This window comes from Brachyistius frenatus, unplaced genomic scaffold (assembly GCF_029030835.1).
Source record: "Brachyistius frenatus isolate BFR_SWC_R1_liver_20210118 unplaced genomic scaffold, ASM2903083v1 Contig_42, whole genome shotgun sequence".
NCBI lineage: Eukaryota > Metazoa > Chordata > Actinopteri > Embiotocidae > Brachyistius > Brachyistius frenatus.
In genome coordinates this window covers 2,391,661-2,405,800 of record NW_027210641.1, presented here as the reverse complement: position 1 = coordinate 2,405,800, position 14,140 = coordinate 2,391,661, and the positions used below count along the sequence as shown (strand labels likewise).

The window sequence follows — 14,140 nt, the reverse complement described above, 5'->3', positions numbered from 1 at the left end:
CTTCATTATTTTTGATTAAATCATTTGAAAGATGCCAGAAACAATCATAGCAAAATATGTATATATATATATGTGTATATATTTTCAAAATAACATTCAAAAACCATCGATCAAACTAAATCAAACTGAAAAAGGCTGAAAAGTTGTCTGATTCTGCTGCTGGAGCCTCATATTTACTGTGGTTAAGTATTATCAGCACGATGTACTTAAATATAAAAAGGGAAGTTTATCAATTATATAGCAGAATTGCTTCCGTTTGTTGTATCATGATTTTATTGTTTAGTTCATATTAATGCATTACTATGTAGGCAGAGAAGCAATTTTTGTGCTGCAGCTACTTCACGTGGAGATATATTACTTTTACTGTTGGTGTTGGCAATAGTCCACATAACTCATGTACATCTAAGTGGAGTAAAAAGTACAATACAGTATTAAGTCACGTGAAATAGTACTCCTTCTTCTTCTAGTTTAATTGGCAGTTGGCAAACAAGCTTTTGGGTGCATTACTGCACCCATTGATCAGGAGTAACCTTTCTCTGTCTCTTCTACCAAAGAATAAAATAACAACACACATAGGCCTGAAGATGAATAGATGAATAAAAATAAATAAACAATTGAATAGAAAATGAAATATGAATTGTCACAACAATTAGTCTTGTTGATCCTAAATAGTCTACAGTTGGTCTTCCTTTAGTTTCTCTGTTCCGTTCATGTTTTACATTTGTTCTCTTCATCATCACCTTGCTGCTTACCTGCGTCAACGTCTTCCTTCCTGTGACGTATTTGGTTTCCGAGTGACGACATGCGCGCCCGTGTTTCTCTTCCTCGCGCTGATTGGTCGTCCGGGAAATGAAAATGACATTAACCAAGATGGCGCCGGGGCGACAGAGAAAAGTGATGAGGGAATAGAACAACAAACGGCGAAACTACACAGCGGCGTGCGTTCATTCACCGTGTGCGGCTGTTTCAAACGCGACCTCTCGCTTATCCCCGGGGAACTGTCAAGAGCGACGTGCCGAGAGACCCGCGCGGGTCTGCCGAGGTACAATTTCCCTGCTAACTGTTTGCTAACTAGCCGCTAAAGTGGCTAACGTCGAGCTAACGTTAACTGCGGAAGGCGAGTGAGCGAGAAGAAGCCGACAAGTCCGTCTCTCTGTTTCTTAAATTAAGCGACGACTTCCGTCGAGACGTGGGAAGAAGAAGAAGAAGAAGAAAAAGAAGAAGCCCGACGGGAGTTTGCGGCGCCGTCGTCCGCAGCAGGAAAGTAAACGTTACACCCGGATTTTGAGGAAAAGCTGAAAAGACGAGGAAAAGGCGTCATCTTTGCTGAGCCGCCCGCCGCCATGGCTCACTCCCCGATTCAGAGCGGACTGTCGGGGATTCAGGTAAACCAAATGGGGGGGGGGGGGTCATATTTATTAACGAACTTTCAGAGGCAAGTGTGTAAGATTTAAAAAAATAATAATAAAAAAAACAAAACACTCGTCGTGTGTTTTTTTTTTTTTTTTTTTTTTTTTTTTTTTTTTTTAAACTTCGCTCGTTGTCTTATCTTGAAGTCGGAAGTTCAAGGATGCCCGTAAATAACTTTTATCTGCGATGCATCGGTGTCACTTTACTGTCGCCTTTGCTTTGCACCGATAAATGGACCTATTTATCAAAGTCCAGAGTCGTTACGGGAAGAAAGGCTGTCGTCGTTTATTCTTTAGTGATCCTGCAGATGATCTTTAGTCTGGTCATCCTCAATTTATAAAACAGACCTTTTTTAAAAAAAATTATTATTATTATTATAAATGATGCAAAACCTATGAAAATGTTTTGAAAGCAGCAATTTCTCACATTTCAGCTGCTGTGGTTATTTAATGTTTAGCCCCCTTTGCCTTAAAAAAAATGACAAACAATTACACTTTTTTTTTTGTCCTATTGTCTTATGTTTCTTGTGTATTTGTGAGTCCAAATATATCTCTGAATTTCTCTCTCACCTGTTGTATTGTTTTTTTTTTAAACTTTATAATCTGAAACATGAAAGAAGTGGCACCAAGGAAAGTGCACCACAAAATTGGCAAAAGCGTCACACTTGTACGTTTTAGAAATAGGTTTGTACATATTTTACCTGGAACAACAGCTGTTTGGTACAAAAACAAACAAAAAAAACCTCTTAAGGACGAATTTAAATTCATCATAAAACGTCTATAGGATCCACCTTATGTGGTTTGTGGGACAAATATTCCACTTTTGTTTGCCAAGTGTTATTAGGAATTGTTTTTCTGTGCTTGGCTCATTAATTAAGTAATTACGATGAGCTTTATTCTTTCATCTCTTATGATTGAGGAGACCTGAACTGATTCTGTAAATACAGTATCGTCAGTAAGTTGAGTTGGTGATATAAATGTCTTAAAAATGTTTGGCGTTAATCAGCGTCGCCGCAACGGCTTGATTCCACTATTAAGTTATCTGCTAATTGTTTCTCACTAAATCAATTGTCTATTCAGCGCGATAAATTATTGTTATTTTTGTTATCTATTAATATCGGCCTATATAAAATGTGTAAACAATTGTGAAAAATATCAACCATAGGGTTACATCTTTAAGCTGTTAATTGCACTAAGCCCAAACTCTTAAGGGATTTCATTAACGCATGAATACCTGCGGTGAAATAATTGCAGGAAATACTCCTCTTGAATTGTGAGCGAGTCTTTCCTACTTTCAGATTCGTACAGGATGAGAGCGACAGCATCGGGAGATCTGTTCCTGTCGGTTAATATGCAGAGGCGTGCTCGCTGTTGGGAGGCCCGGCAGTGAGCCTTTGACCCTGAGGGTGTGGCGGTGTGGTGTGGGGATGACACTGGACTATACAGTACTACTATGCAGATGGAAGAGCATCAAACACATGCTTTTAGAGCCAGATTCAGGCAGCTTTAGTCGTCGCGGTAAACCTGCTGACTGTGGATATGGCAAATACATTCCCATCATGTGTAGTCTGTGGTCACAGTGCTCTTGTTGTTTTTTTTTTCCACCCGTTGTTTTCACAGAGGTCAGCCTCAACATTATAATTTTCACCTGGATGACTGACCACACCGGTGTTATGATAGTATTTTGGTTGTGTTATTTTTTACTCTGCTTTGTTCTCTTGTCTTTTTGTCTTTGTTGTAAAGTCCCTTTGCTATCAAATTCAGCTGCCCCCTCTTTGCCAGTTTTTCCAAAGTGCAGCTGCTCACCTCCCCTCCCGTATGATGTTGACCACCGTGCATTAGCACTGTTACAGGAAACTATTCTCTGGGGCGGGAGGGGCGGGAGACTGTAAAGCAATAAACCATGTGGGCCCATAAATGGTTAGAGATGGGTTACCTGGTAAATTAAGGATCAGGCTAAAACTTTTTTTTTATTTTTATTTTTTTTTTAAATCAAGCTGCTGCAAAATTGCAATTTGTTGCATTTATAATTCTTGTTGAGTTCATATAAATTTTTGCAATATTTTCTACTTTTTTTTGCCATCGAAATGAAGGCACTGCAAACACTACTCCAGCAGTTTGGCTTCCGTGTATGAAGGGAAATTGGACTGGCCAACTTGAAGAGCATTATTCCTCCCTGGTGCTCCGTGGGGAAATAAACCATTTAGCTCAGTCAATAATTTAGGGTGTAAGTCCTTCAATTTCTGTTTAGCCTTTGTGGTGAAGGTCATTAAGCCTCAGTCAGGTCTATGTTGTGCTCTTATGATGCAAGTGTTGCTCAAAGCCACAAATTAGGAAAAGTTACTCTGCATGCAGAAGTCAAGGCCAAGCTGATTTACAGGCTGTTTGCTTGTCAACAAAGAACAAAATGATTCAATAATGACTGGATTTGATGAAGTAATGAGCTAAAATACACGGTCTGTGATATTCATTCATTTTGTTTTTTTTAATTTTATACATTACTTTTGTGAAATATCTCTGAAATTTAACATGAAGTTAATGTCAAGCTAATATTTCAAATCAGTACTACGGCAAAGCAATATTATCATTGGTCAGTATTGGTTTGACTTAACCCAATTTTGGAGTTTTATTAACGCAATGCATTATGGGAGAGTGAAACATTAAATGGGTCAAACAAGTCTAAAATTTGACAGTTGCGGCTGTTGACGATACTGTCCACAATGAATTCGCATTTTGTTCCCGATGGGTTGAAAAGATTGTTAACTTCCCTGATTTCACTACATTTCCCCTTTGTGACATAATGAAACACTGTAGATCAGCTTATTTATTATAGTCACTAACATTTATCTTTGAAAAAAAGCTTTATAATATCATCTGTAGCTTCAGTGGAGTTTCTTTAAACAACTCTTATCATGTCACCGGGGGTTACCTCGTCTTGGGTTTAGAGACGACACATTTTTGAAAGCCAACCAGTCGAGTTTGAAAGATAGTTCAATTAAAAGGAATTGAACATGTGATTGTAACATCTCTCTTACAACATCTTTCTCTCTGTCGTTCAGAATTTCAGGGCCAATCCGGAGGAGTTTTTCACCAAGCTGGAGAGGATAGGGAAAGGCTCTTTTGGTGAAGTCTTTAAAGGCATTGACAATCGGACGCAGAAAGTCGTGGCCATTAAAATAATCGATCTGGAGGAAGCGGAGGATGAAATCGAAGACATTCAACAGGAAATCACAGTTCTCAGCCAGTGTGACAGTCCTTTTATCACCAAGTATTATGGATCCTATCTCAAGGTAAGCTCCAACCAACGTATCATTTAATGAACTCGTAGTCCGTGCTTAACATAACCTGCATAACATAATTTAAGCAAGCGTTGGCAATGTAGGGCAATAAATAATGAAAAAGGTTAATGGGGCGAGTGTTGCCTGTGGTATACCTCGTGGTGCGCTATAAGTGCGGTTTGTAGGTATTTGCACAGAAGCATGTTTTGGCGGTTAATTGTTGTTAAAGCCGGCAGCGGAGGTCAGAGCCAAGTTGATGTTTGTGATAAATGATGCCAGCATAGTTTTTAAAATTACACACCGGAGCGACATTATGCTCGTCGTTGTAATGAGGAGTTTGATTTATGGCCGTGTTGCAGGATCTGTATTTTGTAACTAGTAGATTTCCATGCTACATGTGATGGTGCTCAGAGGGCCTCTCACTGTGTTTACTGGGGCACTTTAAAGCAGAAAGGAGAGAAGTGGTCCATTAGCACGAGTCATGCTATTGGCTGAAGGAGATAATCAAGGCTTGTATGGAAGTATGGTTTTCAATCGATTCAGCCGTCTACACAGGTGGGATAGCGGCTCATATTATGCTACATAAACTATATAAACACAACTTGCACATTATGTGCATCGTGTCTGTTTTCCAGCCTTTAATGTGCATAACGACGGATAGTATATTGAACTCGTCAAAAAAAAAAAACACAGGTGACTGACAGCTCAGTACAATCTACTAAATCCATACAAACAATCGATGAAACAATCTATTAAAGCTTAAATAAAAGCTTTAGGCTAAGATGTTGATACTTTTCAGATTGGTGTGCTGTTAGAGGTGATTCCTGACACCTCTGAGTGTTTGACCACCTCGGCCCGAAACAACCAATTGGGCTTCTGGGTCCAACTGGATCAGACACAGTAGAGGATTTATTTCACCCAAAGTCAGTCTGCGGTACTCTGGATGCACCGAGGCTCGGCCTAGTTGCTGTACAACCTCACACTCCCAGGATTTTAATCTACCGACATGCTGGGTGTTTTAAATTGTTGGATACGTGGAATGAAAATGACTTTTTCAGGAACTTGCTGATTTAATGTGAATATGTTTACTTTTTGACGTGGCATCTGCACTTCTTAAGCAATTTAGGAAGTGACGGTGTGTTGTTAGGTTGTGTTTAATTTATCCAAGCTTGTCCATCTTCTGATTCACCCAACTGAACCCTCACGCTCTTGAAATTCAACTCATCTGCTCTGATTGTTATATTTACTTGTATATTCGTGATTGATGAATCAGAAGTCTTCAGCTGCTGGAAAGGGACTAACAAGCCTGCAAAGTGACATTACGATGCCACATTGAAGTGGCAGCAGGGTGGTGGAGGATGTGCTGGATTAAATCTGATCCTCGGCGACACCAGCTCACAACTTCCAGGATTTAAAGGATCTGCTCGTCACGTCTCGGTGCTTAACACCACAGGACACATTCAGAGGTCTCGTAAAGTCCATGTTTTGCCAGCAAATGAAGGATCGGCAGCACATTGGACGGGGATAGTTATCATGTTTATGCTCATTAGTGTTTATTGATAGCAGGAGTAGTTGTCAATTATTAGTAATCGTATCATGTTGATATTAACAGAATATTCTCAGAGCACACAGTAAATTCATTTAAAGGTTTTATTGTCTTCAGTGATTATAAAGTGTTTCTCTGTTCCTACTCTCTTCTGCAACTTTGAACTCTACCTGACTCAACAGCTGATTTGTTTTTCAGGGTACAAAATTGTGGATTATTATGGAATATCTGGGTGGAGGATCAGCTCTTGATTTGGTAAGTCTTCATCCAAATTAAACAAATTGAAACACGTAATCACAATCTTTTTTGATTTGTAGGCCATTTTTACAGTTTTGAAATTGTGAAGCATGACATCAGGAATTTCTGTCTTCTAGTTGGAAGCAGGCGCCCTCGATGAAACGCAGATTGCCACAATCCTGAGGGAAATCCTGAAAGGCCTCGAGTATCTGCACTCTGAAAAGAAAATACACAGAGATATCAAAGGTAAATCTGGTACATACCTTGGTCTTTGAATAACAAATGGAGTCATCTGGACATGGTGTTTCAATTGTCTTGTTAATGACTCTGTTTACCAGGTTTTCTTTAAAAAAAAAAAAAAAAAAAAAGAAAGAAAGAAATTCCACAATTTCCAGGGTCTGTAATTATTCCCTGTTTTCACTGTCGAGTCTGTATTCAGATCCAAACACAAGTCACATCACTTTACTTTGTCCACATTTCATCCTGTTCAGCTCTGTAATGCCTGTTCTTCACAATATCATAGAAATCTGTGTTAATGTAGTGCGATGATAGAGGACTCTGTTCTATTTGACAGGTGGATGTTTCTGTGGTGAGAGCTGTGATAACAGCCATTTATCCCAGTTCCTTTTGACACTTTTTCTGTCCCGGGTCTCTGATGCAGAGATTAAAACTTTCCAAGACAAAATATTGAGGTTTTCCAAACAGAGATATTCAGTTTCAGAAACCAGATCAGGGAATAATCACATCAATCATACTCAGGCGGTTGAGATATTTTTCTGGTCTGCACCTTTTTAGGTTAGGTTAGGTTAGGTTAGGTAGTTACTTTATTAATCCCCGAGGGGAAATTTTTTTTAGATGCTGAACGATCAGTACAGCACTTTATATATATATATATATATATATATATATATATATATATATATATATATATATACACCTCATTTCATGTTTTTCCCAGCTGCCAACGTGTTGCTGTCAGAACAAGGTGACGTGAAGCTCGCTGACTTTGGAGTCGCGGGCCAGTTGACAGACACACAGATAAAGAGGAACACATTTGTTGGAACTCCTTTCTGGATGGCGCCTGAAGTCATAAAGCAATCTGCCTATGACTCAAAGGTAAATGTTAACCCACCTTGTCCTCTTATCACAATCATGTTAGCTGTACAGAATCTCCAAAAATGTAAAGTCTGTGATTTAAATAGCTTTTAATTTACACCAATCGGTGACGACTCAGCAAAATCAAGTGTTTTGGCCGAATAAGTCACCTGTCAATCATTTTGAACTCAAAAACACAAGTAAACCTTAATACTCACGTTCACGGCAAGACACAGCAGCAAAGTGTAAATAATGAAAGACCTGGTGGGATGGGAAATCATGTGGCTGCTGTTTTATATGAATATGTCACAGGCTGAATGGAAATCAGTAGATCTTTGTCATATCTGGTGCTCCTGTGTTAAGCATGTGTTATTGATACAAGGTCATTAAGTAATATCTGTTTCTAAACCACAGTAAAACATAAACCTGCTGTTTTCACTTTTGGCATCAATAAAATGAGCCATTAAATAAAGTGTTGGTGAAGCAAAAGCTGTGAGTGAAATTGCTGCCAAATGATTTCCACCTTTTGTTTTTCATTTCAGCGCTCAGATGAACTCTTACGTGTTTTTGTCAGAAACATTGAAGCGCTGCGTTCGTTGGTTTTTCTCGACTTGAAATGACCCGTTGCATATTTTTGGAACAACCGCCACATGAGTCACTGTGGCTTCGACAAAACAACCACTATGTCGTCGTCTTCTGTTTGCAGAGCTTCCTCAAATACACCCCATGCCGCCTTGAGTCAGCCGGTTTAAATGTCGAGTTTTGTGTTTGAGATTCTGCTGTTTCCTAGTGAGCTGATCTTTTGTTTCAAATGTTTTTGTTTTGTTTTGTTTTTTGTTAATAGGCAGATATCTGGTCATTAGGAATAACAGCAATAGAACTGGCTAAAGGAGAGCCGCCCCACTCTGAACTTCATCCTATGAAGGTGTTGTTCCTCATCCCAAAGAACAATCCACCGACACTGGAAGGAAACTACAGTAAACCACTTAAAGAATTTATTGAAGCCTGTTTAAATAAGGAGCCCAGCTTTGTAAGTTTGACGGAATCTCCTTTGTACTGTTGTACAGCAGTTTTTCCTGCATTTGCACACGAAAAGGAAAGTGATTCTTTTAATGTTCGGCGTTACCTTTCGTTTTGTGTGTTTTCTACAGAGGCCGACTGCCAAAGAGTTGTTGAAACATAAGTATATTGTAAGGCACGCCAAAAAGACCACCTATCTGACGGAGCTGATCGACCGATACAAGAGGTGGAAATCGGAGCAGTCTCGGGAGCAATCGAGCTCCGATGACTCTGACGAGTAAGTTGTCTGCAGGTGGAGGAGCGAAGTCTCGCAACTTTGAGCGCACTGATGGTGTTCCTGAAATCCTGTTTCACAACAGGGAGCCAGACGGCCAGGCGTCAGGAGGAAACGACGCCGGCAGCGACGACTGGATCTTCAACACCATCCGGGAAAAGGACCTGAAGAAGTTTCAGAACGGGGCGGCGCAGCCTGCTGAGATAGGAAGGAAACAGGTAGAAGCATATTTTAGTATATATTTAGTATGTTCAAGGTTTCCTCGAGTTCCTTTTTCACCTTAAAGAAAATCATCTTGTTTCCAGGTGCAGGAGACTCCAAAGAGGCCTTTGTCACAAAGCTTATCAACAATCTTTTCTCCGTTGTTTTCTGAGGTAAAAGCGTCACAAATTTACTCCAATTAAAACATAATCAGCTTCGTTGAACGGACGATTTAAAACACAACTATTGTAGGAAATGTAAATAAGTACTGAGCTGATCAGAATTAAATCAACGTCTCCAACTTTACACATGTTGTAAAAGCTGTCATTGTTGCAGTTGAAAGAAAAGAGCGGGACAAGTAACGGCAAGCCAGAAGCTGCCGAGGAGCTGCGGGAGGCCATTTTATTGGCAGAGGAAACGCACCCGGGGATCTGTGACTCCCTGGTGGCTGAACTAGTGCAGAGACTTCAGACGTAAGTCAAGTTCATGTCGCTACTTTCCCGCTATATTACTTTTTTTTTTTTTTTGTCTATGTAAAGGGACATGAAGGTCCCTCTCTTGACTGCAGGTGTTGAGGTGTCCTGTGAGCATTAACCTTCCTCTCTGCCGGTCGTCAGGTTCTCGGTGCCTCAGGCCGGCCCGGCTCAGTGAGAGGAGCGACGTCCGGCTCGGCTCCTCTACTTTCCCACCCTGGTGGCAGCGGTCAGATCTTTTCCTCTGACCTCCACAGCCGGGATGAAGTCTCCCAGGAAGGTCTCCATCACTCATTTGCCTGAAGCGAATCCCGGGCCTACTTAATGTCTGTTCATATGCAAGCACAGCACCAGAGGGTCCTATTCAGGACAGTCAGTGGCCACGCTGCCAGCTGCTGTAAGATGTCCCTTCTCAATACCTCCTTCTCAACCGTTTTATTTTATGAGTGGAGTTGGCTAGCTTGTCTGGAAGGACTCTTTGAGTTTTTTGGGGGTTTTGGTGCGTTGGTGGCTTTTTTCACAAAGGTTTACACTCGGCATCCTTTTGGAGAAAATACTTTGCTTAATTAATTGTGTGTGTGTGTGTGTGTGTGTGTGTGTGTGTGTGTGTGTGTGTGTGTGTGTGTGTGTGTGTGTGTGTGTGTGTCTGTCTGTCTGTCTGTCTGTCTGTGTGTGTGTGTGTGTGTGTGTGTGTGTGTGTGTGTGTGTGTGTGTGTGTGTGTGTGTGTGTGTGTGTGTGTGTGTGTGTGTGTGTGGCTGTGCGAGATCTCGTGTGAAACATGCAATGAAGAGTGGCGAGTGGGTTGAAGCGTTCTATTGAAAACTCTCAGGTATCCTGCTTTAAGTGGACCGGGTCCTCTGGGAGATGGAAAGAGCTCTACCAGGTGGTTGTACAGACTTGTAAATAAGCTCATTTCTACAGACGTGTGAAAAACAATGATGGAGCGTTTGGAACCACTGTGTACAAATGGCCAAATGCAAACTGTAGATAATGGTTGTGAGGTAAATATTTTGAGAGACTAAAGTGGCCACAAATGAGATTGCCTTGCCTTCGTACGTGTTCTTTTGTATATCAGTCTTTGATTTCTCTCTCTAGTTGTAAACTTTTTAAGTACTCATCCAGTGAATGAGACTGGCTGCCCTCTATCATGTTTTACTATTGATTTATTATGTATTTCTTGATTCTCTTTAACGTTTTGGTTTCACACTCTTTTGCTGTGGCTGTAATAATATTAGAGAATGAACAAAAAAAACAAAACAACAAAAAAAAAAGGCAGGTTTATTGAAGCCCCACCAGTTTTAAACACTGGACGCTCTGTTTCCAGCCCTCCGATTCCACAAAGCCTCCACTTGCATTGTTTTTTGTTTTTTTTGGGCTCATCCCCTTTTTTGTTTTCTTTTGGTTTTTTGCCGTGCGGTCGATTGATCAGATAAACTAAGGTTTCGTCCATTCATTCCATTAACAGGGCCGTGCCATCATCCAGTTAATAAATCAGCAGACTCCGTTAGTCTTCCGAGGAGCTGAAGTGGTACCATCTCCTCACGGTACCTACAGCTTTAATTGCACTTAAAAGTATAAATGCCTTTTGACTATAAACAAAGTAGCCATAAAACAGTAGCATGAGACTGGCGGTATTTTTGCAGGTCTGCAGCAGACTATCTGGGACGAAACAAAAAGTGCACCTGAAGTCTCACAGCTTGGACTCTAGAGTTGGTCGTGCAGTGTAATATTTGCCCGGCTGTAACTTTTCATTTCGGACTCGTGAAAAGTTTTTCCGGTAAAACGACATCGTCCCACGGCAGACGACGCTCCTCTTCGGATGTACATATTAACGTAAAGCCGAGAGGCGGCCGGGAGACCGGCGGCTCCGCTGCTCCTCCCGACTGTCGGTTAAAAGGAACGTGCATGATAGTATTAACAGTGTGAAGCCGATCGGTCTCCCTGGGCGGTATGTGTTGTAGGATACTGCTGCAGGACTGAATCAGCCTTATAGTGTTTGTGATGAACGGGACGGATAGAATCAGCTTTAAAAATGGTAGATCTGATGTTTTTCTTGTGATTTCCTTCTTTATTTTTATTTTTTTTTTTTTTCCCTCTCTGGCATTAAAGTGTATTTGCAGCGATACATCAAAAAAAAAAAATGAAAGATCAAAATAATTAGTCTAATTTTTTTTGCCAGAATACGATGAGCATGAACAAAATCTAAAATACGCAGTTAGAGCTGCAACTATTAATCGATTAATCGATCAGTTGGTCAACAGAAAATGATTAGCCCACTATTTTAATGACTGATTAATTGTTTTGCGACTTTTTTTTCTTCTTTTTTTAAAAAAAAAATAATGTTAAATTCTCTGATTCCAGCATCTATAATGTGAATATTTCCTGGTTCCTTTAGTTCTCCATGATTTAAAAAAAATATATATATATATGTTTTTTTATTATGGACTGTCGATCGGGACAAAACAAGAAATTTGAGGCTGCATCTTGTGCTTTGGGAAATACTGGTTAACATTTTTCAACATTTACGGACATTTTAAAGAGCTAATCAATTAATCAAGAAAACTATCGATAGTGAAAATAATCATGTGCAGCCCTGGTTGCAGTATTTGTTTTGCGGAGTTTTCATGAATCTTGGTGGTCAGATGATATATTGTGTTTTTTGTTGGGGGCCAATATTGCACAGGGCAGGTTAAAGGAACAGTTCAACATTCTGGGAAATACTTTCATTTATTCTGTCGGAGGGAAAGAAGAATATTGATACTACTCAAATATACATTTAGTACTGACTTTCTTAGGTACGCTGTTACAGTCTGATGCAACACAAGATTATAGTTTTGCCTCGAAGTCTTAATTCTATAATGACTATTAATGTAAAAAGATTGTTGGCATTGGATTTCAGTAAAGTGTTTTTAGCATTGATGCCATTACAATATACAATTATCTTTACAATGAAGGAAACATGCTGATAAATCTGTAAAAAAAAAAATCATGATAAACTTCAAAATTTAACATTGAGCATTATAGGATGGATGTTTTTATCAGGGCTGTTGTGTTGGATTGTATTAGATTGTACAGCTGGCTGTGGTTTTATATTTAGCTGACAAGACAAAACGGTGGCGTGAAAATATGAAGTATTTCCCACAATGCCAAACTGTTCTCTTAACTTGTACATAAACAGAACATTTCCAGCCCATTTCTGCTTAAATACATTATATTTGTTCTTTTCAGCTCGCAGTTACGGCGGGAGACACAGTCGAGTGAGGAAAAGTCCAATATTAATCCGTAGACTCGTGTCACCTGATGCTACATCAGCGTTTTACATTTTCACCTTCTGTTCCTTTTTCTGCTCTTCTGTGAAAAATGACTCGAATCTTCTTCATTCAGACTTCGTGAAATGTGCCATCATGTGACCCCCCCCCCCCCCCAACTCCGACAAACACAACACAATTTGCACCTTTTACACAGTATAAAAGGACTCTTATCTTTTTGTGTTGCACTTTGTAGATTATTATTATTATTTTTATTTTTTTTATTAATGGTACTGAAGGCTACAATATTTTGTTTGCAGTTATACCAGTTTTCTTCTCTTTTTTTTTCCTCCCCTTTGTGTTGTTCGGCAATAAAGCAGTGTGATCGCCAAGAGTCATTTCTCAGCACAAGTAGGCATATATGCTATTAAACTATTTTTATAACCCCAAAGAGCAGTATTATGTAATAGAGGGAGTAAAGTTCTGTGATGTGTTCAAGTTTCAGTTAACACTGGATAGCAATCATTTGAAATGTACATTTCATTTTGTGTGACTTGGCTGACAGTTTATAGTCCAGTATACATGTTTGCTAATTCAGGACAGTGCTGTTGGATTTATTGGAAGATGTCAAATGATTAAGGACAAAATAAATAATTCTGTACAAGTTTGAAGAGTTTACTTGCCTGTGAAAACTTTTTAAAAACCTGTGAAGAATATTTTAAGCGCATTACATGAAACCAGTTCCTCTCTGAAACATCCGCCGTCTTAAAAATTCAATTCGTGAGCTTCCGCTTCAGGATTTCATCCCTTTTGCAGTTTGAATTTTGCACAAATTGAATACTGCAGGTGCATCTTCAGTCTTCAGCTTGAGTTTTCAAGATGAAACAATTACTTGAGTCAAATTTGGACCATTATAACAGAAACTCATTCATCATAGTTATACAAGGAGACACCGAAACGCTATTTCTGAATGAAACCGTTCTTGAACTTACCACTAAAAATATTTCATCTTTTTCTAAGCTGTCAGTCTGTGGTCAGCTAAAACAGCTTTCATGTGAAAACAACTTTACTTTTTAAGATGTCGTGACTTCAGTACTTTTGAGTAGCGTTTAATTCAGTATTTGGATTAAAGTAAATCAGATGGAAGTAAGTTTATACCGTTTCTTTCGAATCCAAATGTAAAAAACAAAACGCTGCTAAATTTGTGCTGAGATTATTTCCTCAATTGAAGTTTTGTTATCGTCTGGTTTCACAAATTTGGATTCAGGTGTCAGTGTTGTGTTGATCATACGACCTTTTCTTTTTTTAGGATTACATGACTGCCAGATAGTCATTTTCATATTGAAACCAATAGTTCT

The 14,140-nt window shown here is 39.5% G+C and overlaps 1 protein-coding gene across 1 annotated transcript; it reads left to right on the top strand.

Annotated features, from left to right (window-relative positions):
• Positions 1–855: 855 nt before the first annotated feature.
• Positions 856–13,447, top strand: stk24a (serine/threonine kinase 24a (STE20 homolog, yeast)). Its single transcript, XM_069702628.1, has 11 exons — positions 856–1,385; positions 4,469–4,699; positions 6,432–6,488; positions 6,608–6,716; positions 7,429–7,586; positions 8,410–8,595; positions 8,717–8,862; positions 8,945–9,077; positions 9,165–9,233; positions 9,397–9,533; positions 9,678–13,447. Exons 1-11 carry the CDS (start codon positions 1,344–1,346, stop codon positions 9,709–9,711), a joined length of 1,302 nt encoding a protein of 433 aa, XP_069558729.1. The 5' UTR covers positions 856–1,343; the 3' UTR covers positions 9,712–13,447.
• Positions 13,448–14,140: the final 693 nt, after the last annotated feature.

What these genes read in the sequence shown, in the direction of transcription:
- stk24a (XM_069702628.1), top strand. Translation starts at nt 1,344, where the DNA reads ATGGCTCACTCCCCGATTCAGAGCGGACTGTCGGGGATTCAG. An exon ending in GCGGACTGTCGGGGATTCAG is followed by an intron (nt 1,386 to 4,468) that starts GTAAACCAAATG and finishes TCTGTCGTTCAG; the next exon opens with AATTTCAGGGCCAATCCGGA. An exon ending in AATCTGCCTATGACTCAAAG is followed by an intron (nt 7,587 to 8,409) that starts GTAAATGTTAAC and finishes TTTTGTTAATAG; the next exon opens with GCAGATATCTGGTCATTAGG.